General features: G+C 53.2%; 12 protein-coding genes across 12 annotated transcripts; 7 read left to right on the top strand and 5 right to left on the bottom strand.

The window, feature by feature from the left end:
- Positions 1-1,416: 1,416 nt before the first annotated feature.
- On the top strand, positions 1,417-2,790 carry A1O3_07363 (uncharacterized protein; the record flags this gene model as incomplete). Its single annotated transcript, XM_007737473.1, has 1 exon — positions 1,417-2,790. One exon carries the CDS (start codon positions 1,417-1,419, stop codon positions 2,788-2,790), a length of 1,374 nt encoding a protein of 457 aa, XP_007735663.1.
- Positions 2,791-3,691: 901 nt separating this feature from the next.
- A1O3_07362 (uncharacterized protein) lies at positions 3,692-5,943 on the top strand (the record flags this gene model as incomplete). Its single annotated transcript, XM_007737472.1, has 2 exons — positions 3,692-3,720; positions 3,774-5,943. The coding sequence occupies 2 exons, from the start codon at positions 3,692-3,694 to the stop codon at positions 5,941-5,943; spliced, it is 2,199 nt and encodes a 732-aa protein (XP_007735662.1).
- A 150-nt stretch (positions 5,944-6,093) lies between these two features.
- A1O3_07361 (uncharacterized protein) lies at positions 6,094-6,777 on the bottom strand (the record flags this gene model as incomplete). Its single annotated transcript, XM_007737471.1, has 2 exons — positions 6,094-6,514; positions 6,587-6,777. 2 exons carry the CDS (start codon positions 6,775-6,777, stop codon positions 6,094-6,096), a joined length of 612 nt encoding a protein of 203 aa, XP_007735661.1.
- A 430-nt stretch (positions 6,778-7,207) lies between these two features.
- On the top strand, positions 7,208-11,305 carry A1O3_07360 (uncharacterized protein; the record flags this gene model as incomplete). Its single annotated transcript, XM_007737470.1, has 1 exon — positions 7,208-11,305. The coding sequence occupies one exon, from the start codon at positions 7,208-7,210 to the stop codon at positions 11,303-11,305; it is 4,098 nt and encodes a 1,365-aa protein (XP_007735660.1).
- Positions 11,306-12,017: 712 nt separating this feature from the next.
- A1O3_07359 (uncharacterized protein) lies at positions 12,018-13,417 on the top strand (the record flags this gene model as incomplete). Its single annotated transcript, XM_007737469.1, has 4 exons — positions 12,018-12,144; positions 12,340-12,531; positions 12,811-12,963; positions 13,275-13,417. 4 exons carry the CDS (start codon positions 12,018-12,020, stop codon positions 13,415-13,417), a joined length of 615 nt encoding a protein of 204 aa, XP_007735659.1.
- An 852-nt stretch (positions 13,418-14,269) lies between these two features.
- On the bottom strand, positions 14,270-15,474 carry A1O3_07358 (acetyltransferase; the record flags this gene model as incomplete). Its single annotated transcript, XM_007737468.1, has 2 exons — positions 14,270-15,168; positions 15,228-15,474. 2 exons carry the CDS (start codon positions 15,472-15,474, stop codon positions 14,270-14,272), a joined length of 1,146 nt encoding a protein of 381 aa, XP_007735658.1.
- A 1,105-nt stretch (positions 15,475-16,579) lies between these two features.
- On the bottom strand, positions 16,580-18,603 carry A1O3_07357 (uncharacterized protein; the record flags this gene model as incomplete). Its single annotated transcript, XM_007737467.1, has 5 exons — positions 16,580-16,684; positions 16,748-17,577; positions 17,629-18,114; positions 18,206-18,433; positions 18,510-18,603. 5 exons carry the CDS (start codon positions 18,601-18,603, stop codon positions 16,580-16,582), a joined length of 1,743 nt encoding a protein of 580 aa, XP_007735657.1.
- A 367-nt stretch (positions 18,604-18,970) lies between these two features.
- A1O3_07356 (uncharacterized protein) lies at positions 18,971-19,790 on the bottom strand (the record flags this gene model as incomplete). Its single annotated transcript, XM_007737466.1, has 2 exons — positions 18,971-19,627; positions 19,683-19,790. 2 exons carry the CDS (start codon positions 19,788-19,790, stop codon positions 18,971-18,973), a joined length of 765 nt encoding a protein of 254 aa, XP_007735656.1.
- Positions 19,791-20,785: 995 nt separating this feature from the next.
- On the top strand, positions 20,786-22,006 carry A1O3_07355 (uncharacterized protein; the record flags this gene model as incomplete). Its single annotated transcript, XM_007737465.1, has 5 exons — positions 20,786-20,828; positions 20,880-21,220; positions 21,301-21,365; positions 21,430-21,610; positions 21,662-22,006. 5 exons carry the CDS (start codon positions 20,786-20,788, stop codon positions 22,004-22,006), a joined length of 975 nt encoding a protein of 324 aa, XP_007735655.1.
- A 369-nt stretch (positions 22,007-22,375) lies between these two features.
- A1O3_07354 (uncharacterized protein) lies at positions 22,376-24,135 on the top strand (the record flags this gene model as incomplete). Its single annotated transcript, XM_007737464.1, has 4 exons — positions 22,376-22,655; positions 22,759-22,919; positions 22,999-23,433; positions 23,512-24,135. The coding sequence occupies 4 exons, from the start codon at positions 22,376-22,378 to the stop codon at positions 24,133-24,135; spliced, it is 1,500 nt and encodes a 499-aa protein (XP_007735654.1).
- Positions 24,136-24,237: 102 nt separating this feature from the next.
- A1O3_07353 (uncharacterized protein) lies at positions 24,238-24,723 on the top strand (the record flags this gene model as incomplete). Its single annotated transcript, XM_007737463.1, has 1 exon — positions 24,238-24,723. One exon carries the CDS (start codon positions 24,238-24,240, stop codon positions 24,721-24,723), a length of 486 nt encoding a protein of 161 aa, XP_007735653.1.
- Positions 24,724-25,055: 332 nt separating this feature from the next.
- On the bottom strand, positions 25,056-26,054 carry A1O3_07352 (uncharacterized protein; the record flags this gene model as incomplete). Its single annotated transcript, XM_007737462.1, has 3 exons — positions 25,056-25,250; positions 25,453-25,619; positions 25,691-26,054. 3 exons carry the CDS (start codon positions 26,052-26,054, stop codon positions 25,056-25,058), a joined length of 726 nt encoding a protein of 241 aa, XP_007735652.1.
- Between the last annotated feature and the right edge of the window lie 274 nt (positions 26,055-26,328).

The raw sequence follows: 26,328 nt of genomic DNA, 5'->3' as shown, positions 1-26,328 counted from the left end.
GTCCGGGGTCTGTCTCGGGGCAAAGTCCTAGTGGGGTCTGGCGTCGTTGGTCGCGGAGCCTCGAGTGTCGTGTTGCTCTCTGGAGGGCTTGGAGGACGAAGGACAGGGGAGAGAGGGGATTGAAGTAGTTCGTGACCATGCAGAGGGTAGGATGAGAAACAGACGTCCGGTCTGAAGACACCTAGAGTCACGATGTCGCGCTAATCAATGGTTACCATGAGTATCAGCAGATATTGAGAGAGAGATAGAGCAGTGACATCGTAGCATACCGACACAGCGACAGCAACATTTGATATCGGCAACGCACAGCAACCAGTTACAATCCCTCGTTCGGTTGCACGGCTGATACTTCAGGAGCCTCTGGACTATGCGTAGATCAGAGAGTCGTACTCCACGCAGCGGAGGAGGGAGTATCCGTAGTAGAGGAGATTCGAGATTGACTGGCGCCAGGGATGGGAATTGAGGTCCCCCTTTGGACGCATTCAGGGATCCAGATAGGATCTCGCTGTATGTTTGGCCATGTCCGGGGCTTGATAGCAGAGCCGACAACGAGGAGGCAGGCCTAGGGACAGAGGGTGGAGTGAGAGGTTGGTTGGATGAGGCATGGTGTACGCAGATAGTCGCTCTGTAGACCGGAGGGTGGTTAGGGTGCAGTGGCGGAGGCGGAGCGCAGGCAGCGCACGTGACCTGATAAGAGAGTAGCATTTTCTCCGCCTCAGGGTTACATACGCTGACCAGCCATCACTGCTACCCTGCGAACTGCAACCTGCGACCTGCGACCTGCGACCTGCCTGCCATGCCACCTGCGCACCTGCGACGACGTCTCATCCCATCGAGAGGGAGCCTGAGTGTCACCCATACTCCATATGTATTTCCGGACTGCCATCGTTGCATCCGATCCCTCACCCTCACCCTCACACAGCGTCCTACTACCCATCCTCTCGCAGCGCCTTTGACTGCCTCTGAAGATCATGAGTAACAGTAACAGCATCTCGTCCTCTCCTATGGAAGACGAAGATGCCAGGATGCCATCACAGCCCACCGCAGTCCAGGCCGAACCTGCTGCCACAGTGCGACTTGACAGGCCTGGCGCTTTTCATTCGACGCCTAATTAGCTGTCCATCAACGTCGCGGTCAGGTTCCTCAGCTATGCCTTTTATCTATTTCGCGCTCAATTCCGTCGGAGCCGTTCCCCAGGTCTTCAAGGCCAGTAGAATCTGCAACTCGCCTCACGATCCCAAAGCAGATGACGTGACCCTGTCCCGGTCCACAGCATTTTCCTACCATATCATTCATAGTCGTGTCTTCCCTTCTGCTGGATCCTTTCCTTCATTCTTGTAGGACTATCCTACAAGCAATCGTCCCTTCCTTTGTTCGACCTAAATTCAGTTTCAGTTGCAGTTCATTGTTACTGGCATGCCTGCATCAACAATGCGGGTGACAAAGTTTACCAATGGTTATCTCTTGAGAGATGGCCAACTCGTACCCGGAGATCTTTGGATATCTTCGGAAACAGGTCGAATTATCAGCCCGCAATCGGCCTTTTACTCTGCTCATTTGACCCCAGACAAAGTCATTGACCTGGACGGAAAAATCCTCTCTCCGGGGTTTATCGATGTCCAAATAAACGGCTGTTACAATATCGACTTTTCCACGCCTGACCCAGCATATGCGTCAAAATTGGCACATACACACCGGCAAATGATCAAGAGCGGGCTCACCTCCTACACCCCAACAGTGATCAGTACAAAGCCAGACTCATATCATTCCGTGTTACCTCATCTCGGCCCTTCTGGGAAGGATCGGGATGCCAGTAAGGGATGCGAGAGCTTGGGCGCGCATGTTGAAGGGCCCTTTCTCTCCCTCATTCGAAATGGAATCCACAACCGTGAGGTGTTGCGCGAGGCTCATTCATGGTCCGATATTGAAGACTGCTATGGCGCGTCAAACCTCCAGAACGTCCGATACATCACGGCTGCACCAGAGCGCGGAAATATGATGTCTCTGATCCCCGAATTCGTGTCCAGAGGCATAGGGTTCGCCATAGGACACTCCGATGCTACCTTTGAGCAGGCACAAGCAGCCATTGTTGCCGGGGCCTCGATGATCACACATCTATTCAATGCCATGCGCCCCTTTGCGCACAGAGAGCCAGGGATATTTGGGCTGCTGGGCCAATCGGCCCCTCCCACACCTGTCACAACACCCAAGCACAGTCGATCCGGCAGCGCATCGACCTCTCCCCGAGGCTCGCCAAAGTCTTCAAGGCGGTCCACGCCCCGCTCTAGCCTGAGCATCAGCACATCCATAGCAGACTTGGAGGACGAGGCCCGATACGTGCAGCCTTTCTTTGGCCTGATTGCTGACGGCATACATCTATCGGCTCAAGCACTCAAAATCGCGTACTCGGCTCATCCAGAAGGCGCCATTCTGGTCACTGATGCACAAAAGTTTGCCGGATGTCCAGATGGAGTGTACGATTGGCGGGGAGAGGACCGTTTCGTCAAAGAAGGTAAAGTCCTAAAGCTGGAAAGCAATGGGCGCATTGCCGGCAGTGTTGTGGATCTGATCGACTGTATCAACAATTTCAGACGATTTACCGGGTGCGGCTCGGCTAAGGCACTAGAATGTGTTACCAGCACACCGGCCAAGATGTTGGGCAAAGATATCGAGAAGAGCAAAGGCAAACTCGACGTGGGTATGGATGCAGACCTTGTGGTCCTTGAAGAAGGGCCGGACGGGGATCTGTCTGTGCAACAAGTCTGGAAATTCGGAGTTCAAGTTGTCTGATGTAGCGAGTGTTTTTATGTCTACCCGACCGCTTTCTCACTTTGGGACACGTTTCTGTCAAGGATGGCGCAAACAAAAGTGCTTCCCGTTGGGCGTTTCGACCTTCATGGTGACTTTTGGGCGTCGTCGAAGCGGTGCTCAGGAATGTGACGGACGATATGTTTATAGAGTGAACTTGATTGAGCAGTCTCACGCGAGACATGTTTGCATGGGAAGAGACCTTTTAGAAGAGCGAATGGATTTTAGACTGCCGTCATGCCAGTGTAGTATGGTGTACGGAGTACAATGATATCAGAATGACTTTTCTGCGTACAACTATTTCGTGCTCTGTACCCCCGGTCCTGTCCTCCGTATCCGTACTTCGTATCCGCGTGTTTAGCAGGTATTTGCACTTGCCGGAGAAACACATTTTCCGAACCCGCCGGACCAAGGCTAAGAGGCTTAATTAAGGCTTCTCTCTACTCCGTAGGCACGCACCTGAAGCGTTCCTATTTCACCCGCCATCTGTCTCCCTTGCAACCGAGTTAGTTCTCCGTGAATATTTCGTGGTCAGAGCCTTGTGAGTTGACCTGCTTGCCACCCAGACTCCTCCTTTGCGGCCATCTCAACAGCGTATCTGAAACACAGCACTATGGCAGACCCATTTGTCACTGCCGCACTCGCTGCAAAGGCTCGTCACGTGCGAGAGCACGGAACGGGTCTAGACCGCTCATTCCCCCACGATCTTCGCTGGGTCTGGAACAAAAGAAAGCTCAGACTCCTTGGAGTCAATTTCAACTCAACCACATTCTCTCAGCCTACAATCCGTCATTGACCTCGTCTGGTGCGCTGGATCCTGTTCAGGGTCGGTGATTTCCATAGCGTCCATTTCAGCTCGATCTTGTCCGTGGCCATCGAAGCCATGACGGTCCGAAAGAAATATACACCTGAGTAAGCCCAAAGTGCTCACCTTGCTGATATATGACATGAGTTCACCCTGGCAGGGTTCTCTTGAGTGCTCCAAGGAGGTCAGCTGCCCTTCCCAGCCCGGATGGGAAGCTTGCATTGTACACACAATCCACCTACTCTTTCGACACGCATTCCCGGACAAGTGAAATATGTGTCCTAGATCTGACCACCGGTCAGTCGGTCACCGTCAGCAAAGACGCCAAAGCGACAGAGCCGCGATGGACGGGGACAGGCTTTGAAGTAGTTTGGTTGAAGGAATGCGAAAATGGAAATACAAGCTTTGTCGTTACCGACGCCACCCTTCCAGGGAAATGCTACACTGCCGGTACCGTACCCGGCACAGTATCAAATCTCAAGCTCTTCATCACCGAACCTGGTAAGGTGGCTGTTGCTGTTTCGGGGCAGGCCAATCCTGATGGAAGCCTCCACAATCCAAAAGGTGCCCAGAAACAGCATAGTTCCGCACGCCTCTACGATTCGCTCTTCGTCCGGCATTGGGACACTTATGTCACCGACCAGCGCAACACCATTTTTACAGGATTGCTGCAGAAATCACAGCCCATGGTTACGTCGCGACAAGGGCGTTATAGCTTGCTTGGCTTCCACAATGCTCTCCAGGGGACCGGTCTGGAATGCCCAATTCCGCCCTTTGGAGGGAGCGACCACTTCGACATCGGGTCGACCGGACTAACCATCGTGGCTAAGGATCCTACTCTTGACCCAGCAACGCATACCAAGTGTGATTGCTATTTCATCCCCAAGAAAGATGTCATGGACATGAGCCCACCAAACTTTCGCAAAATCCATATCCCTGGATTCTATGGTGCCGCCTCCTCTCCCGTGTTCTCACCTAGTGGCGAATCCTTGGCATATCTTCACATGGCGACTGACGGCTATGAAAGCGATAAGAGCCGGATTGTCTTTGTCCATGGGCTCGACAAGACCGATATCGTGGCCAGGGAGTTGATGCGAACGACTGAAACCCCGGATGGCTGGGACAGATCCCCTTCCGCTCTGAAATGGTCTGTCGATGGAAGATATCTACTAATAGAAGCCGAAGATGTGGGGCGAGGATGTCTTTTTTCCCTCGATCTGGAAACGGAAGCTCCTGGACCTGAATGGCGTCCTCTCCAGTTGACCAAAAGTGGATATATCATCGATGTGGCTCCCTTGTCGTCAGACTCCAACCTGCTCCTTGTCTCAAGCAACAGCCTTGTCGACAATAGCACCTACACGATTATTGATCCTTTGGGCGAGGCTGCTCCTGTGGTGGTCTCATCCCTCAGCCGCATGGGTTCGATGTTTGGTCTTTCACCCGAGCAAGTCTCATCAGTGTGGTGGAAAGGAGCCAACGAGCACCCAGTCCATGCTTGGATGATGAAGCCGTCATTCTTCCGAGCGGATCAGAAATACCCTCTGGCCTATCTGATCCATGGCGGTCCTCAAGGCGCCTGGAACGACCAGTGGTCGACTCGCTGGAATCCTGCCGTGTTCGCAGAGCAAGGATATGTCGTGATTTGTCCCAATCCAACCGGGTCAACAGGTTATGGGCAACAGTTTACCGATGCCATTCGGAATCAGTGGGGCGGGCTACCTTACGAGGACCTTGTCAAAGGATTCGAGTTCATCGAGTCAGAGCTGGACTTTGTGGATTCATCTCGAGCCGTCGCTTTGGGTGCCAGCTACGGTGGTTACATGATGAATTGGTTTCAAGGACATGATTTGGGCCGCAAGTTCAAGGCCCTCGTTTGCCATGATGGCGTTTTCAGCATGACCGGCCAATTGGCCTCGGAAGAACAGTATTTCCCGATCCATGACCTAGGCGGGCCACTCTGGGAGAGACAAGAACTCTACGACAAATGGGATCCGAGTCGTTTCACCAAGCACTGGGCGACCCCTATGCTTGTGGTCCACAATGAACTGGACTACCGACTGACCATCTCAGAGGGTCTATCAGCATTCAACGTGCTGCAGATGAGGAACATCGAAAGTCGGTTCCTGAGCTTCCCGGACGAGAACCACTGGGTGCTGAAGCCAGAAAACAGTCTTGTCTGGCACCTAGTCGTCATCAACTGGATCAACAAGTTTGTTGGGTTACCTAAGCTGGTTGATCGCCAGGGCAGAGATGGATCGGCGTTCTGTCGGCAGCAAGGGCGCAGAAGACAGGCTACTATGCGTAGGGGCTCATCGCGCATCGAACAGTAAAGTGACACGGGCAACGGGAGTGCTGGCATGCTGAGCGTAGGAAACTTTTATTATGTTGGAGCGGGTTGGACTGGACGCCCATCTTGATAGATAATCGTACACAAGAATACAAGGGAGAGCACGACAGCGATGGTGCTCATGGTCAAACTCTCACGAAGGGTTGTGATTGCTCGCGAGTTCTTCCTTTACCACATCCGCCAGGACTTTCTTGTCCAGCGGCTTGTCCGCCAACTCTCCGTCGGGTTTCAGCAACTCTTTGAGAACCACACCCTGTTTTAGATCTCCTGATACCGTGCCCCTCAGTGTTTCGATGGTAGCTCTTACAATGTTCCTCAAATCCTGAGGATCCATTACTTTCACAGAGCCCACCAGCTCCTCAATGACTGTCACCTCCTTCTCCAGCTTCTCCACCAGGTCCGGTCTACCAGCTTCGTGTGCCTCTTTCTCAGCCGCCTCCGATGCAGCTCTGCGTTTCCGCAGCAGGGCAAGGATCTGCATGTCGGTTCTAATTGGATTGGAGCCACTGGCCGCCTGATTGATCTCGGAAATCGTGCCACGCAGGACGGTCAAACTACCCGGCACTCAGCACCATGATGGAAATAGAATCTGGAGAGTGTTATGGCATGATCAAGGTGCTGCTTACCGAGCAGTGTCCTTTGCACGCATGGCGGCCTTCAGCTGTTCCCGAATTCTGGAGTGGAGGGTGGATGAAGGAGCAGTGGACGACGAACTCCATCGCAAGCCCAAGGCCGCAGCTGCGCTCCGCTGCAGACATCGCACGCAAAGAGGCGGTTCAGCGGTAGAAAACAGTCTTGACACGCGTGCCGTCGCCATTCTGTCCAGGGATGCGAGGAAAATGTTTAGGTTGGCTTCACTGATCAAGTTGGAGATCCATCGGGGACGCACCTTAACATAAGAGGTTCCTGAGTCTAACGCCAATGCACCCAGAACGGATGCCGCTTTAGAGGGCACCTGGGGGCAGATCCAATCATCTCAGAGGCTTGGCGCGTAGCCCAGAGAGCGCAGCGCGTTTGCGGTTCAAGAAGTTGTGCGGAGCTCGTGCATTTCGCATGTTGTAGACGTTGGAATTGTACGCTCTCTCACAGACGGCGCCCTCTGCGTCCCACTGTCTCTCTTGATAAGATCCTGCGCTTCTCTTTATTCGCGCGGAGTATATCCAAAGGAGCTTCTTGTCGCCCGCTTTCGGCGGTCACCGTCATTGATGCAGTTTTCTCACTAGTCTCACCGGGCGCTGCAACGCGACATGGCCTCCTCGGCTGTTCAACAGACGCCAGCACGACCTGTACCAGGAATCTGGCCTCAAACACCTGCGGCGCGACCTGGGATACCAGCCCCCTCGTTCCAGTCCCCTGGGACGCCATTCCGCAGGGCTTCCTTGGTCCCTCAGGCCTCTGCCTCAACTGCCCTTACGACAGCCGCCCAACCGCATGAGCCTCCCGCTCGATCCTCAATTAGGCAGCCCGAATCCCTCGAACCCCTTGAAAGAGCATCCCGTACAATCAATGAGGCTTTGGCGAACCAGTCCCGCTTCCCAGATGTTGATAGTTATCTCTCGCAGGGGTATTCTGCCGATTACGACATTCAGTCCTCCACAACATGGGCACCTTTTCAAAAGGCAGGGGTTCGCAGAATTCCGGACGAAATATTTGAACAGTACAACAATGCACAGCTGTCTACCAGCATGGGGCTCTTCGCAGAGCTGGGACATGCTTGGATAACCATTGACAATGCTTTGTACATGTGGGATTATACTTCGTCTAAACCCGAGCTGCTGGGGTTTGAAGGACAACCACATTGTATCCTTGCCGTCAAACTGGGGGTGCCTCGTGTAGGCGTTTTCCTCCCCAATATCAAGCACATCATTGTTCTGGCTACGACGACCGACATATCTCTTCTGGGCTTGGGGCTAGATCTTAGTCCTGGTGCCTCCAGTGCGTTGTCCCTCTTTCAGACAGGAATGTCCGTCTCAGTCAAGGGCCTTGATATCAGCGTCATAGCTTGCTCAGAAAAGACGGGAAGGGTCTTCTTTGGCGGCCGGACCGAGAATGAAATCTACGAGCTGACTTACCAGCAGGAGGACCGGTGGTTTTCAAGTCGCTGTTCAAAAATCTGTCACACCAGTGGAGCCGCAAAGTCTTTGGCTCTGACTTTCAGCAGCCTGGCGGGCGGTCACAAAGAGTACGTGGAGCAGATCGTAGTGGATGACAGCCGAGATCTGTTGTATACCCTGTCTTCGGCATCGAACATCCGCGTCTTCCATATCAAACCAGACGCCGGACTGCCTCTTCTCATCACCAAGCCAGCGAGTGAGATTTATGCCAACATCGGTCACATCATTACCCAGAGCGAATCTCTCAACGTTCGGGTCAAAATTGTCGCAATATCAGCCATTCCTGCCTCAGAGGCCTCGAGATACCACCTCGTGGCAACCACAGCCACAGGCTATCGCATATACCTGAGCGCAACAAGTTCCGGCTACTGGTCAACGACAAAATCTGGTGCGCCTATCAGCATGCAGGCTCAACACGTGAAAATCCCACCCATGAATTTGAACCTGGGTACCTCTTCGACAGCCCAGGCGTCGGAACCGTCCATCAACGTGCACCAACCTATTAAAACCTTGACAATGACTCGGCTTGCCGCGAGATACCCCCCCGGGTTTTTCTTTTGCTTTACCGCCCGAGATGCGAATGCGCCCACGGACCAGTTGTTCATCTCGGCCCCAGATGCTGGGAGGCTGTCGAGACCGGCCGAACCTGGCCAGCCTAGTCGCACAAGTGAATCCGCCATGTGGCTATCATTGGGCAGCCGGGCAGAAGATATCGGTTTGGCTGTTCCTTACTCGGCCCCAACGTCGACGCCCGCCGGGTACGGCAATGACCTAGCTGTGCAATTCGACAAGCCTATTCCGGAAGTCGCAATCTTGACCAATACCGGCGTCCATATCCTTAAACGGCGTCGCTTGGCCGACATTTTCGCTGCCCTCAGTCGTCAAGGTGGTGGCACAGAAGGTTTTCAGAACGAGGTCAACAACTTGATCCGTGCTTACGGAAGAACTGAAACTCTTGCCACCGCCCTTGCTGTCGCCTGCGGCCAAGGAGTTGAAGTGACCAAAGACGCACATCCGGTGCGGGTGAACGACCCTGAAATCCTTGAGCTCGCCCGAAAGACCTTCATCGAATATGGCGGCAAACCAAGCATCAATCAGAATTCCATCACAGATAAATCTGTATCCTTGATCGACGCGGTTCGTCCCTCTCCTCGACACGCAGCCATTGCCCTGTATCTCTCACGTCTACTGAGATCTACTTGGAAGAACGTGATCGCGGTTGGGTCAACCACCCCCTCTGGATACCAGGTCATTCCTGCGGTGCCGTTACAAAAACTTCGGGATGTCCAAGAGTCCTTGTCGGCACTGCAACGGTTTTTCAAGACCAACAAGAGCTTCATCAAAGGCCTCAGTGGGCCGGATGATCTTTCGAGTGCGAGTACCAAGGATGATGAAATCGCGCTGAAGGGTGAGCATCGTGCTCTTCACTCCCTGGTCAAATTCACATCCGACACGATCGAAGGTCTCTCTTTCATCCTGGTGCTTTTTGAAGAAAAGGTGGCTGAAATCATCCCGCTTCTTCCAGAGGCGTCTCGACCTCATATGTTGAGACTGACCTTCGAAGAACTCTTTACCACGAAGACAGGCTACGAACTAGCCAAGGAACTCGTCAAGGCCATCGTTAATCGCAATATTGCCAAGGGTTCCAATGTCGAGACGGTGGCCGAGGCTCTGCGGCGAAAGTGCGGAAGCTTCTGCAGTGCCGAGGATGTAGTGATATTCAAAGCACAGGAACAGCTGAAGCGAGCGGCGGAAGCTGGAGGAAACGCAGAGCTGTCACGAAATCTGTTGAATGAAAGCCTCAAACTCTTTGAACAGGTGGCGCACAGTCTCCCGAGTGACTACCTCGAGTCCGCTGTGAAGCAATACACCGAGCTGCATTTCTTTGCTGGAGCCATTCAACTGGCTCTGAAGGTGGCTCACGAGAAAGACAAAGCCAATGAGGCGTTGTCTTGGATGGCAGACGGTCGGCCCGATCCAGATGCCAGAAAGAACAAGTTTGACATCCGGAGCCAATGCTACGACTTGATTCACGACGTGATTGCTGCCGTGGACAGGAGCACCGAGCAGAGTCCTGGCTTTGTCGATGGGCGCCCGACACTTGCTGTGACGAGAAGGAATGAAGCCTACGACGTAATCAGCCGGTCGAAGGACGAGGCTTTCCTGACGAACCTGTATGATTGGTATGTCCAGCAAGGGTGGTACGACAGACTGTTGGCCACCGAGTCCGCTTTCATCGTCACCTATCTGCAGCGCAAGTCCTCGGAGGATATTACGTATGCGGATCTGTTGTGGAAATACTACGGTCAGACCGATCAGTTCACGGAGGCGGCCAAGATCCAGTTGCAGCTTGCACGCAGCCCGTTCCCCCTGACACTGGAGAAGAGGATTGAGTACCTGAGCCGAGCTAGAGCGAACGCTTCCACGTATAGCCAAGGAGGCAACCGCAAGACCAAGCAGCAATTGCTGCAAGAAATCTCGGACTTGCTCGATATCGCGACCATCCAAGACGAGGTCCTGCAACGTCTGAGAGACGATCCACGATTAGGGCCGGAACGAAGACGAGAAGTGCTCGATCAGGTCAACGGGGTGATTTTGGACATCAACACCCTGTTCAACAATTACGCCGATAATGCCGGCTACTACGACCTTTGCCTGATGATTTACCAGGTGGCCGACCACCGAGACGCATCGCAAATCAAACAGACGTGGCAACAGTTGTTACAATCGGTGCATGACAAGACCACCGAGGATGATCAGATCCAGCCGTTTGAAGCTATTTCCGAGGAGGTGCGAAGTCTGGGCAGCAAGCTTCGAGCGTCTGAAACCACGTTTCCGGTCCATATACTGCTACCGATCCTCGAAAAGTATTCGTTTGAGCATCAACGCACTGTGGCGCCGGCCCATTGGGTAGTGGATATCTTTGTCGACCTGGAAATCCCACATGAGCGGCTGTTCGAGGTACTGGAAACGATCTTCTTCTCGGGCGACGCGCCGTTTATTGGTTCGAGCCGAAAATACATTGCGTCGGAGCTCGTGTATGTGGTGGGCAAGTGGTTCCACGATTCCATGAGAGCCGGGACGGTGATCTTTGGCAGCGAAGCTGGAGCGGCGCGTGTGGAGGAGACGATTCAAACGATCTTGCAGCAGAGTAAGTCGGCTGGTTTGGATGATGAGACGACGCAGGTCTGTCGAGCCATCGTGGAGAAGATTGCCCAGCTTTTGGGGTGAAACTTGTGAAAGTGGTGAAACTGGTCAAGGGAGGAAGAGGAAAGGGATCGAGTGGAAGTGTTTCCCCAAGATTGCACTGAAATGGAGATTTTTGCTGGGATTGCTTGCTGCATTTAGCGACATGAGGCTCGACCGGGTTGGCAATTAAGGAGAGGTAAAAGTCTGGACTGGAGCGGTAGTTTGCGCGGGAAGATGCTAGACAGATGATCTGGATGGACTGACAGACTGTGTTTTGGCCCTCACTCGATTTGGAAATGCGAGGACAGACAGTGACCGTGGTGTATGGTATGTAGAGAATGTAGAGTATGTGAATAGGGGAAGGGGATGTGATCCTGGTCCTGGTACCCTGTGTACACTGTACTGAGTACAGTCCCTAAAGTACCTAGGTGCCTACGCAGTTATGTAATACTTAGTACTTACTACAGGGATCCTTACTACAGTACCTGAGGTACCTAGTAGGTGCATACTAGGTAGGTAATACTTATGTATGTACGGAGTACTGTATGTGCTGCAACCTCCACAGTACAAGTCTGCCTCCTCCAAAACCCCCTTTTCCCTTTCCAGCTGCCCCGAGAGCTTCACCCATCACCATCACCTACCCAGGTTCCCAGGTAGGTATAGTATTGAATTACTATTTAATACTGCCTGAACGGAACGATATCAAGATCAACAAGAAGTCCCCAGTACCGAGCACCGAGTCTTCCAATTCAAGATGCCGCCTCCGAAGCAACAGCAACAGCAAGAGCAACACCATCACCGCCCCCGCCGCCCTCTGACAGCCAGGAAGTTGGACATCGTATACCTCGCCTTCTTTGTCATTCATATCCCAGTCATGCTATGTAAGTTCTCTCGTTCCCATCTGCACAGGGATCCAAGTCGGTCGGTCGGTCGGTCGGTCAGTCAGTCAGTCAGTCAGTCGAGTTTCTCTATCTCCATCGACATCCACATCCACACTCATAGGAGCGCTCACTCTACATGACCGGAGCGCTCACTCTCCATGACTATTCTGACCTCTTCCCCTGATACTTATCTAGTGGTCGACCTCGCGCCTCTGCAGCCAGCTTTCCTGCGTCCGCAAATCTCCTATACACTGCGCCAGTTCTACCGCGATCACTATCGGGACCGGTACTTCGAGGCCCCGCCAGCCTGGTTCACCGCGTACATGTATCTCGAGGCGAGCTATCATTTGCCGCTGAGCCTGTGGATGGTGTGGAATATTCCGAAAGGTGTGTGCTACTACCTACTACCTATTACCTACTATCTGTTGTACCTATTGTCTCCCCCTTTTTGAGGTTTGGGGGGTTCAGTTCCCTTTCCCCCAAGGTAGAGTGCAGTACTGCATCTGCATCTTTGACCATGGCCCATGGCACTGCATGCATAGCATGACCAAATCAAACATCTTGCTGGACTGTGCTTGACTGCTCACTGCTCACTGCTCACTGCTCACTGCTCACTTCTCACTGCTCACTGCTGACGGGACCCGTTTCATCCCTCCTGGATCACAGACCACATCCTCGTCCCTCTCCATCTCCTCGTCTTTGCCGTCGAAACCGCCCTCACCACCCTGACTTGCGTCGTTGACGTCCGCGCCTGGGAGGGATACACGGCGCCGCAACGTAACGATCTGTATGCGCTGTACGTGCCGTATTTGGTTGTTGGTGAGTCTTTGTCCCGGGTCCTGAGTTCCGAGTCCCGAGTCCTGTCTGTACCTACCTACCTACCTACACCGACATCCAGCCAGCCTACAGGGGGTTGGTTTGGTTTTGGTTTGGTTTGTCTATAATATCCTACCACTATTACTACTACCGCTACTACCACTACTACCACTACTACCACTACTACCTCTATTACTATCCTACCACTACCACTACCACTACCACCACCACCACCACCACCACTACCACTACCACTACTACTACCACCAATATATCACCTAATGAACTGCTACTAACGCTGACCACCTATCCAGCTTGTTTCATGGGCTCCGACGCTTTTCTGCGCGTCAAGCGACAGATTATGTCTGCAAACTCGAACTCGAACTCGAATTCGAACTCCACTACGGAAACTACGAATACTACGACTGTTGCCGTCGATAAAGGGAAGAGAGCATAGACATAAGGCATATCGAACAACCACACACACACACACACTCTCTCTCTCTCTCTCTCTCTCTCTCTCTCTTAGGTACCCAAAATACCTAGGAGCACTATACGCCGAGTAGGGTAGGGTAGGGCGGCATATCCTACCATACCAGGCTGTCCATGTTCCATGTTCTCGTCGTCGCTGAGCTGCCATTCTGGTTCTGGTTCTGGTTCTGGTTCTTGCCATAATTCCACAAAGAACACAGACATATACTGTAGACTTGATATTAGTGGGAGATGCTAGGGTAGGCATCAGGCAAGTCACCAACTCTGGATCAGAATCAAGATCAGAATCAAGATCAGAATCAGAATCAGAATCAGAATCAAGATCAGAATTAAGACCAGAATTAGAACCAAGATCAGAATCAGAATTGCCTAGCCCAAGTCAGGCCAATTCTAAAAAACACGAATTCTCAACTCATCGGACCTGGCTTATATCCTTCCTAGTGCCAATCAGGGCCGCACCGCACCGTCTCTCTTTGATACTCAGATCCAAGAAGGTTGTCTGTCACAGGCCCACATGCCCAAAAGGCTGACTTGACTAAAACTGCAAGATCTGTGCTGCGTGTCGTCCGACCGTCTACCTGCAGGTGACCATTCCGCAAGGCTAGGCGCAATGCACAATGCACAATTCGCAATTCCGACTCAATTCTGCTTTGCAACTCCTTGACGCCATGCATGATTTCGGCTCTCTCCTCTCCTTCAGCTGATAGTTATCCCATGACTACTCCCTCCAGCTCGATTCGTGCGCTCTGTGACGTCCTCCCTAACTCGGTGACGGGGCCGGTTCGCATCGACACCGGCGTAAGAGATGGCCAACCGCTCACTCCTCAGCCAACGTCTGTCCTTCCCTTAACCCCTCCACCTTCAATTCCTCGCCCACGGCTCGGCGGTAAATGTCCCTCACATTTTCCGTCACCGTCTCAAAGTGAGTGGACGGATCGAAGCTGTTGGAGATGAAAACCCGATCGTTGACTCCACTCTCCAGAGGCTGGTACAATGGAATGGGCGGGCCCACGAATTTCTCCTCAATGCGGCCCAACCTCTCCAACCCTGGTTGAAGCTCGAGGTGATGATTTGCTGACGTCTCGGCGACCGTCGACACAATTGCAATGTAGTAACCCTTGGGGCAGACGTTGTGAGCTGAGGATACCATAGCAATGTAGATGTCATGTTTCCGGCCGACTTGCGATTGTGGGATAATCAACTGGAGAGAGTCGGAGTCGTTGGTCTTGTCAAGTGGATGGTTGAGAATGCAGATGGCTTTGAGCAGGTGGCCCACCACTTGGACCTTGCCAGGAAAGTATGTAGGATCGCCCAAGATCATCTTGGTCTTTGTGCTAAATTTCAGACCATCGCCTTCTTCACCCCGCTCTCGCATCGTAGCCTTGATGCCGCTAATCTTGCCGCCTTCGTATTCGAACTCGTCGACCGACGTATTGAGCATGTAAGTTCCGCCGTAGATGGCGGACAGACGGGCGAAGCCTTGAGGAAGTTCACCGAGGCCATACAGAGGGTAGATGTAGGGAGATTTGCCGTAGCGAGCCATCGAGTTGACGTAGAGACGGATTCTCTCCACAGTTTCCTTTGCCATGCCAGGCGTGTTAATGTACTCGTCGGTGGGAAAGAGCGCCATCGCGTGGCCGATGAAGTCTCGGGTTGTTGCTTCAAGTCCAAACTTGTCGTAGACTTCTCTCATGGTGCACCTGTTCAGGTTGAATCCTATTCAGAAAGGCCGCGTCAGTGTCGGACAGATGTCGGCCCTGGTATCTGGCACCCACCATTGTGTGTAGCTGGATCACTGTCTTCGAAAGCACCCACCCATTCCAAAAACTTCTTTGCTCTCCTCTTTTCAAACAAGCCCATCAATGGTGAACTCAAGGCTTCGCCGGCAGTGGAGGGGACTTTGGCTACTGTAGCCCTGGGTCCAGAGCCCTGCTGCACAAAGCTCCCTGCAATTTGCTTGAATTCGAGGTATCGAGTGACGTCGGTGGAGACGAGGATGTTTGTGAGCTCTCCATTTGCCATGAGGAATTTGGGCACTAAGTCGATGTTCCAATCATTGACCCGTCCATATTTCTTCCAAGGCTCCTCTCCTGGTCGAAAGTTGCCGTATTTCTTGAATAACTGTTGTCAAGATGTTAGAATAGGCGTCTACTCCTTTGACCATTTCAGAGAGGACGGTGATTGGGACGGGACGGGACGGTGTCTTGTGTCTTGCTTACGGCCTCAATGTTCAACGAAGCTGCCTCTCTGTATATTTCAATCAGTATGACTTCACTTCGTCGCCGGTTCATACAGGAAAGATGGTGATCTCGTACCCGCCGTAGTGGTCATTTCGGTCAATGTGGAGGACTTTCTTCCCTTTGACGGAAAGCACCCTATCTTCCGGTCAGCGATCTGGTTCTGGAGCAGCTGCTTACGGTGTGCGCACATACCCAGACAGAACACATTCGGTCAAGCCTGCAGAGATCGGGGTCAAATCAGCACCCGCATCAACATAAACACGGGGTTTGGTGAGTTAGGAGACACGACACCACGGTCGCTGTCCCGTCGCAGTCATACCTGTGCCGAGGACAATAACATCATACTCAGGCGCGATTTCATCCATTGTGGCAGGATCAGAGTTAGGCAGCGGGCACCAGACGTTCGTTGTCTAGACAGCGCGACGAAGGGTCGAGGTCAAAGGTCAAGGGTCAAGGGTCGGTGAAGATGAAGCACGGGGTACTCTAAGTGTCTGCACTAAACAATGCCGCAGACAGACGGCGTCAGTCGGTGCCAGAGTCAGTGTCAGTCAGGCTCCAGATGAGGTCATGGCCGCCAAGGCTGCGGTTCATTTGGTGCATAGATGGTCCACCGTACAAGTCAGAAGTTCTCAGCCTTGTGCAGCCTCGGTCAACGTTTAACGAAAGAGTTCTAGCCGTGACTGTGAGTGAGAAAAGTGTTGAGGACATGATACCTCATAGTCTAGTTTGTCCGTACAGCATATAGATGCTGCTATGATACATATCACGGGCATGCTACAGCAAGGCGAGGGTGTGGAATGATAGCTAGTTGCCGATACCGCATCCTTCCCCCATGACTCAAGATGCTTTCCGCCCACAGAAAGGCACTCTAGACAAATTCCCGTGTTTTACGACGAGGAAGAGGTAGCCTTCTTCATCCGTTCTCGTGTAATGTCAACCTGCGTGCTCAGTCTCCAAGGGTAATCGAATTTGTCCATGTGGATTTCACAAAGCTAGACAGACACGAGCGTCAGCTGATCGTCCAACAAGACGCACATTCCAAAGTGACGACTTACCTGGATACTGTCACCATTCCCAAAGTCCTCATCATTCAACACCGCTTCAAGTTCTTCTATTGTCTTTGCGGCTTGGCTCTTTGCCCTGCCTCCCTTGTCTTGTCTAGCGCCAAAGAATTCGAGCATCTTCTGGTAATCCCAAATCAAGCTCACGTCATTGTACTCCTGCTCGGGTCCGTGGATGGCTCGTTCAATGGAGTAGCCTTTGTTGTTGACCACAAAGATGATGGGCTTGAACCCATATCGAATATAGGTCCCAATCTCTTGGACTGTCATCTGTAGGCTTCCTTCGCCGACAATGAGGATCACGCGTCCCGGATGGCGCAACTCTTTGGCAGCAACGAGTGCCCCGAGACAGGCCCCGACTGTATACCCGATGGATGACCAGAAGATCTGCGTAATGTACTTCGCGTTCGGCGGGAACGTGGCGTCAGGTGCCCCGAACTGCGCGGTCCCCGATTCCGTCAGGATGATATCATTTTCTTTGAAGAACCGGCCCAGTCGTTGCCAGATGTATGACTGTCTGATCTCTCCCGAACTAGCTTTGCTCAGCACGGGAGGCTCGAGACGCGGCTTTTGCTGAGGACGAGGGACGTTGTAATTTTGGGACTGTGATTCCAGCTCCCCAACAATTCGTTTCAGGATGGGCAGGAAATGGACGCCATCAAACTTCTCCCCCTTAACTTGACAGTAAGCGTGACCAAGATAGATTAGGTTCTCGTCTCTGATCGTCCGTGTGAACCCTCCTGTGTTGGAGTCCGACAGTAAAGGACCGAGATTCAAGACCAGATCGGAGCTTTCGACTCCTTCTGCGACTCCCGGAAATGACACTTTGGTCTGTCAGTCAAATTCAACGAAAAAGGGATGTACTGGAGCCCCACCTTTGCCATTATACACACCGTTATAGTAGGGTGCGTTTTCGTCAATGATACCTTTGGATAGTGGTGTAGAGTAGCTTGGGAACTGCGTGATTTCTGCCAGCTTTCTCGTCAACTCTAGCCCCCCGTGGCGTATGGTTAGGACATCCGCCAGAATCACGGGGTGAGAGGCTTTTTCTATTTCCGAAAGAACCAAGCTGATGATGTGATCCTCGATGCCGCTGTTGGAATTGCGAACTGCTGTGTCCAAAGGGGTGTCGAGCCGTTTTGCATCCAAGGGGACAGACACGACATCAGCAGGCACATAGATATAAGCAGGGAGTCTGCTCTGGACACAAGCCACAATGACGCGGTCTATTTCTTCTGCCATGGTCTTGTCGTCCATCAAATATGCATAGGTCTTCCGGATAGGGGCAGCCATCCGAATGTAAACAGCAGGATCCATGTTTGGCTCCATGGTATGGTGCAACATCGCGCGGGCCTTCTGGACTGGTTTGTGGACACAGGTTGTCAGCTGGACCCCTGTAGGGGTTCATTAAAAGGAGAGATGACTGTCGGTAGCAGCATCAAATCAACTTACGCATCCTTGCTGGCATGCCTACAATGTGGATCATTCCAGCATGCTCAGCATAAGCACCTGCAACCCCGTTCATGGCTGACAATTCTCCCACGGCGTAAGTCGTCACAAGCACGGCTGGAGACCCTTTGATTCGGGCGTAGCCATCGGCGGCGTAGGCGGCATTGAGTTCGTTGCAGCAGCCCACCCACCTCAAGCCAGGGACATTGTAGATCTCGTCAAGAAGAGTGACTGGGGGGTGGACAGAGTCAGTCAGCTATGCACACCAAGGTAGGCAGCACTCTGCGGCTCGAGGACTATAACTCACGGTTGAAGTCACCGGGGACCCCAAGTATATGTTCGGTTCCCAAGTCCTTGATTCTCCTAAAGAGATACTGGCCCAAGGGCACTGTTGCTGACATTGTGGCCTGGGAAGTCTGCGTGGAATGTGGGCAATAAGCAGTCTGATCCACCAGTGGGACTGTGCAAAGGCTTAATAGACGGTGCTAGTGAGCAGAAGATGGGAAGATGGGAAGACACCTTCTGTATACTGCTATCGTAGTATTTTGTTGTCGTCGGGCAAACGGCCGAGGCAACGTCACGTCGCGACACGACATCGGCAACTGCCCCCGGGGTGGAATTCCGCTGTCTGGCGGGGCAACAACGATCTGGTCACAAGCTCAGTTCTGGCACAATTTATGTAAATTCTAGCGCCAACTGTGTCATACAAAATGCAACGCAGTCAAGCAGTGCGAAGACGTGACTATCCTCGTGCTTCACCGGCCCCTATCAAGGGAAGCTAATGCCACCATCCACCCCAATGACCTGCCCCGTGATGTAGCTGCTGGCAGGACTCGCCAGGAACAAGACCGTGTCGGCGGTCTCCCTTGGTGTTCCCTCCCTCTTGATATGCTGGTTGTTGCCCAGCCTTGTTCCAATGGGCGTTCCCTGCATGCTCATGTCTGTTTTAATGGGCCCAGGAGCGACGACGTTGATGGTGATCCCTCTTGGGCCGAGTTCGTCAGATAACGCCACCGTTAGGGAGTTCAAGGCCCCTTTGGATGCGCCGTAGGTTATCAGCATCTTCGACCCGAGCCGGGCAATGATGCTGGAAATGTTGATGATGCGTGCGCCTGCCCTCAAGTATGGGAGGGCCGCTTGAATGAGCACAAACGGTCCGCGGACATTGACTTGGAAGACTTCGTCCCATTCTTCGAAAGCTGCAGATGCAATGCCTCCAGATTGAATGGGCGCTATTGCAGCGTTGTTGACAATGATATCGATGCTGTCGGTCTTGAATGCTTTCAATGCGCCATCAACCAGGACCCGACCAAATTCCTCCGCTGCGGCATTGGCTTGAACGGCGGCGGCTTGGACCCCGAGGCTCTTGATTTTGGCGACCACCTCTTCCGCTGCAGCTGCTGAACTGTTGTAATGAATCAAGACCTGTTCTCTGGTCATTGTCTCCGTACGAATCAGGGCAAATTGCAGCTGGACAAACATTGGCGCCCTGCTCAGCAAGGGCAATGGCAGATGCTGCACCAATGCCGTTGATTTTACCAGCACCAGTGACGATGGCTGTTTTGCCTTTGAGGTACTGTTGCGCCATTTCTCTTGAGTTATTTGTGGCAAGTGACTTGGGATTCTTTGAGATGTTCGTAGATTACGCCTGCGAAACGATGCTTGCTTGGTACTGTATCACCCGACGGAAAACTGGAATCAGAAGGGGTTCTTTATACTCCAGCGCCGGAGGCACAACCCCTCATGAGGCCCTAAGGCTTCAATACGATGCTCATCGCTGACGAACGCAGAGACGTCGGGCCTTTGACGGCGGTGATGTGTTGGGCGACCGTGGATTTCGAAGCAGAACAACGCAAGGAGGGAGCCATGGCGTTCGATTGACGTCTCTGTGCGGGGTCTAAGGCCTGTTGGCTGACGCTACAGATACAGATCCAATTCAGGAGACTCTTTGCCAGGCGGAGACCTCGCTGCCAGAGCTGGCTGTTGTGGTGTGAGCAGATTAAAGCGGCCTTGGGGTCGCAGTTCATTGTCGCATGCGAAGTGGGTGACAGTCATAGCAATTAGAACCCTTTCATTGGCTCGCTCGCTCGGCGAGCACTCACCTCGCCGAGCGAGGCCAAGGGCGCCTTAGGCTTAATGTAGCCTGGATGACATACCTGGACTACCTGCCTACTTGGGCGGTTTAGGCTCCTCAGGCTGACCTAAAGCCTCCTGAACCCCCCCGGAGCATTATTCATCACAGCCAGTCGTCTCCATAACTCTCAAAACAGCGCTGTCCTCGTCATTGCATCTCCACATGTCCGCACAGTTGTTGTTCTGTTTTCGAGCATGCTCTCGCTGGACAGTGCAAACATCACCAGGTGTGGACTTGCAATGTCATCCAGCTCAGATATCGGGAGGCTTACAAATGACACGCATGCCATGGCTAACAGCAGCGAGCGTGCCCTGAGAGCATGGTATTTATATGGGCTGTGAGGCCCTGCTGTAGGTATTCGGAATCTGCAATCTTCTGCAACGAACCTCGAACTACCTCAGCACTCGACAGGACAAGTCACAAAGCCGTCCATTTAGACCCCGAACACCATGCCTTCAGTCCTCCTTTTCGGCGCCACCGGCCTCATTGGATGTATGTGCTACCATGAACAACGATCGCAGAGACGCTGACCTGTTTTTGAAGCTCGATTGGCAGTTGATCTCAAGACTGCGCATCCCGAATGGCCTCTCACCGTCTTCGTACGCAGCCCAGCTGCGGAAAGCTACTTCAAGTCGGCGGCAGTTGACCGGATCGTGTACGGGTCCTTTTCTGACACCGACTTGGTGCGGTCATTGAGCAAGGAACATGACATTGTCATCAACGCGGCGACCTCGTTCGACGGAGACTTCATCACCCAGGTCATTGCGGCCATGGAAGAGAAGCCTGAGCACTCCAAGGGCACGCTCATCCACTTGAGCGGCACAGGCAACTTCATCGACCATGGGACTACGGGAAGCTTCAATCCCGATAGCAAAGTCTGGAATGTGTGTTTTGTACCCCCCCAAAGACAAGACCAGACCACTTGTGATGTGGTATAATACAACAGGGCTGACTGCTGCAACAGGACGACAATGAAGAGGACATCAAGCTCATCAACCGTAACATGCTGAACGGGCCAAGCGACACTCCGTAAGCCAGACGATGGTCTCTCCTTCTGTTGCTGTCCGTTTAATTGACTGTGTGTGAAATGCAGGGTCCTCGAGGCCGGAGAACGAGGAAAGATTGTGACCTACGTCGTCTGCGTGGCAGCGACATATGGACCAAACATCGGACCATCCTCCAGTCTGGGTCTCATCTACACCATTCTCACATCCAATTCCAAACAGTTGGGGTATGTTCCCTACGTGGGAGACGGGACCTCTGTCGTCAGCACGGTACGTTATCACCGATAGCCTGTATTGTTCGGCATCTAACTCTTCTACCAGATCCATGTTGCAGACGTCGTCCCATTCGTCACGAAGGTCGTCGGCATCGCAGGAACGCAGGAGCCCCAAGGCAGCGCCTACTCCAGATACTACATGCTTCACGGTGAGAGAGTCGCCTGGAAAGACTTGGCAGCGGCTCTGGCAAAAACGCTGTATGCCAAAGGCGTGGTGGGATCCCCGGAGCCAAAGAGTGTGCCAATGGAACAAGCTGGAGAAGGGCCCAAGGGCTTGATTGCCTCGAACATGCTTATCCGGGGAGACCGGGCGGCGAGGCTAGGATTCAAAGCGACGCAGCCATCGATGCTGGTCTCGATTGATGAGGACCTCGCACGCTATTCTCTCTGAGCGTAGGGCGGCACAACCCCCACTTCAAGGTTCACGTTGGATCAAGCTTGATAAGACCGTTCAGGCGGCGGGAGGAATTTAGCAAGGAGCGGTATCCAGTAGTGTCAGATTTCGGTGGTTAGCAGTTGATCAAGAGACTACTATAGGCTCGACTATGGGCGGGTTTGAACACAGACCACTGTTACATACACACATATATTTGTACTTTTCGTCCAATGGAGACAGTGCGGCATTTGCCAAACCGGGAAGTAGATCCTCTCTCCACAGAACCCATATCTTTCGACTCAGACATCCATCCTTTCCGATGAAGTGTTTGAAGATGCTTCTCATCCCCCCAAGGCTTCGCTGAATGCCGACGTCGGACACACAATGGGGGCGCTCAGCAACAGTGACTCCAGCCGCGGTGGCTCGTCGCAAATCCCTTTGGCGTCCCAAGACCTCCCATGCGTCGTATGCCGGAAGCGCAAAGTACGATGCTCCAAGACGGAGCCTTGCACCAACTGTGAACGCTCCGGCTTCCAATGCAGTTATACAGACTCAAGCCGCCTGGTCAACAGGCGCACGCCCAAGCCAGCCGAGTATCTTGCGAGGAGAGTGGCGGAGCTAGAAGAAGTCGTGCGGAACTTGAGCCAACAAGGGCTAGAGCAAGGTACATACATACGCGAGAGCGGCTCCTAGAGAAGGCAGACGGTCCCGGTGACCCAGAAAACACGATTACTGAAATTACTGACCCGTTCCGTTGGCATGATCAGGGCATCCGGTGGCCAACATAACCCAAAGCATCGTACACAAGTCGCCCGGCCTGGCTCGAGCAAGAGATAGAGACGCCGACTCGACGCAGGGCAAACTGGTGCTGGACGGCGACCGATCGAGATACTTGCACGAGGGATTCTGGGCTGCCATGTACGATGAGGTATGGTTGGGGAGCTTTGTTCTGGCACTCTCACCGGCAACACCGGCCACATATAGGTGGCTAGTGCTCACCATCCCAGGTCCGCGACTTGAAGTTTACTCTCCGAGCAGAGCCGCAGCTATCGGGAAATTCTTTTCTATTCCCCAACCTCGACAGCGACCGCGCACTCAGCCGAGCTCATCCTCCGATCCTGGAAAGTGACTTTTTGATCCAGACCTTCGTTGACAAGGTCGATTCATTTGTGCGGATCCTACACAAGCCGACACTGCTTCAAGACCTGAACCATTTCCGCCGCGGGATTCTGCCGGCGGCGACCGAGTTTGAATGCAGCCTCTTCACCGTCTACGCCCTGGCGCTTCTCCCCCTGTGTCCGACAGTGGTAGAATACCGGCTCCACGAACCCAAACAAGTCCTGCTAGCCAAGTATCGCACCTATGTGGAACACGGCATGAGTCGGTTGAATCTCACCACGACCCAGTCCTTGTCCACACTCCAGACGTTCGTGTTGTACATCGTGAGTGATGCATCTTGAATCTCTCGGAGCGCGCATGTGAGGGCTGACAAAGGACCGGTGTCGATCGGCCCTGTGCAGACGTTGCTGTTCTGGACCGGCGAAATGCTGCACGTTAGCACCCTGCTAGCCGTGGCATTTGCCATAGCACGACGAATGGGCCTCAATCGCGACGGGTCACACTTTTCACTGCGCCCCTGGCAGACCGAACTCCGCCGGCGTCTGTGGCATCAGCTCGTGCTTCTCGATGCCTGGTGCGTGGAGAACCACGGGCTACAGCCCACGATCCATTCCGACCAGTCGGACACAGGCCTGCCTCAGAATTCAAACGACTCTGCCTGGGACACGTCGGAGTTTGCATCGGTCCGCCCTGAAGCCCAAACAGGCTTCACCGAGATGACACCGGCGCTCATCCAATACGAGATCGGATCGCTGATCACTTTTGTCCTCAGCCATCCGTACACATCTTCGGGAACCACGGCTGTTCGAGACCACCTCGATCTCCAATCCGAGGTAGTACGGCAGACGAGGCAACGCCTGGAGATCGCATACCTGCGGACTTTGAACCCTGACGATCTCCTCCAGAGATTGACCCGAGATCTCCACGAACACGCCTTCCGGAGGATCAGGTTGATGCAACTGGCGCCCATTCTGAACGCGAGAGGATTGGATGAGCGGGAACGAGCGGGTTTGGAGGCAAAGTAAGCTACTTATTACACATCTTTCCATATTCCAGTACCGTACCCAACTGGCCCGTGCTGTCACCAACAGACTGCGCATGAAGCTCACTCACAATGTCGCCCCAGGATGTACCAGCTCGCCATCGACTACTGCAAGACATCGCAGCGGCTCATCGAATTCTACACACCACACAGCATGGACTGGGCCGTCGTCCGCGCCTTTTCCTGGCACTCGGTTGCGACCATGCTCTCGATGGTTTTGCGCCACGAAGCCCTGAACTGCAGCCCCGAAGCCCGTGCCGCGAGACAGCGGATCGAGCGCCTGTTCCAGAATCGGCCGTCCATCGATTTCCTCGCCGTCAACGATAACCTGTGGGAGCCGCTGCAGAAGCTGAGGGACGAGCTCGCGGCTAGAGAAGACAGCGTGGGCTCGGCAGGAGGCTATGAAGCTTTCGGCGCTGCGGAAGATGTAGAACCTGTCTCGATGACTTCCACGACCATCGACCCGTTACTTTTCGGCATGGTTGACGATGCCATTCCTGGCCTGGAAATTTGGACGGATGGTACAGTGACCGAGAGCTTTGATTTCCAAACGTCCGCCCAGGGATTCTGAGATTTCGAGGGTTGCGCGCGGGTTAAGAGGCCTCGTACAGCATTTTCTTGGGTCTGCAGGCGAGTAGATCAAAAAACTGTTGCTTCTGAAAAGAGTTTGATCTACGTGTTTTGATTCCCAAATTCCCTCGTTCATTGCCGACTGGCCATGTGCACAACTTGGCTGTAGAAACTCCCATGCGTGAAGCTTGCATGCTGAATGAGACATACGCCAAAGAACCATAATTGCATAAAACTGTTCTGTACATGAAACGTGCCCTGACCGAGGTTCCAAGCCCAACGAGTAGATGATAAACGCGATGCTCGACAACAGTATTTTCAATTGCCCTGTTCCTATGGAGCGGCTGCGGGCGGAGACTGAGAGTCCTGTTCAGCTTCGGTAGAGGGAAGCTGTTCGAAATTGTCCTGAGAACCCGGCCCTTCCAATATTTCGGTCACCTCCAGTTGTTTGAGGAGCAAATGGGCTTGATCATACGAGAGTTGTCGATCGGCAAGTACTTCGCGAATGAGTGTCATGGTTTCTCGAATCTGCAAGAAAGGATTGATCAGCAAGGCTCAATCAAGTCGAAGCCGGAATTCAGTCCACAGAGAACAGACAGGAGACCAAGACGTTTTCCAGTACAGATGTCCATAGTGAAGGATGACGTCGTCCCTAGGGCAGAGATATTGCCGAGTGGGAGGGTTGGATTTGACATGGAACAAAGGTGCAGCTAAATCACGCTGAACTTACAGCATCCACTCTCTCCTCACTTTCCAGAGCGCCGTAGCCTGCTCTCACACGTTTCCTTTCTTTTTCTCTCGTTAGAGCCCGATTTTGTTCCTTCACGCACACCCAATAAAGCTTGTGTAGATCTTCAAAAGACTTGACGGATAGCTCCTGGTAAGTCCACGCTCGACCTGTGTTGTAAATGTTAGTTACATATGGTATGGTATGGTCTGGGATGTCTGGGCGTTGGTGGTGACCATACCATGGCTCGACTCTTCATCTGGTGGCAACATTGATTGCCTCTTCTGGTCGAAGAACCCCCAGAGCCCGTGATCCTCGGAACCCGCATATTCTGCAGCAGTCGTCCTGTGATCTCTAGCAACAGGTACGGGGAGAGGATGCTGCCATAAGCCCCTGGTGGACCTTGGGCCGGTACGACGGATGGCAGACACGCCTCTTTGCTTATTTTTGTCCTTTTTGGGCCTTCGGTCTAGACGAGCAGCATAAGATCTCGACTGTGACGCTAAGGCGGCAATGGGCTGAGGTCGTGAGAAAGCTGGAGCCAGGAAGAGAGGAACACTGGTAGGAGCCGAAGCAGGGGTGAAGCTCCGTGCGAGCGAGGCCATGTTGTACTGTAGCACACTCAGAACATATAGCGGTGCCGGTTGGAGCGAGGATGATCTCGAGTTGGGTTGTGCAGCGATGGACTTGGAGCTCCTACACAGACCCTGAAGTTTCGGTCATTGAGAGCGGAAAACGCGCCAAGCCTGCGGAGGAGCATGGCAGCAAAAAGTCCCTCGCCGCACCTTCCATTCTCGGTGTTGATTCCGTCTAACCTTATCGAGCAAGATAAACAACCTGGACCACCACCTCAACCTCGACTTCAGCCCGCTGGCCAGC

Source organism: Capronia epimyces (assembly GCF_000585565.1).
Source record: "Capronia epimyces CBS 606.96 chromosome Unknown aczIQ-supercont1.6, whole genome shotgun sequence".
NCBI classification, from domain to species: domain Eukaryota; kingdom Fungi; phylum Ascomycota; class Eurotiomycetes; order Chaetothyriales; family Herpotrichiellaceae; genus Capronia; species Capronia epimyces.
The sequence above is the reverse complement of the archived record's forward strand: the minus strand, read 5'-3'. Positions and strand labels throughout refer to the sequence as shown.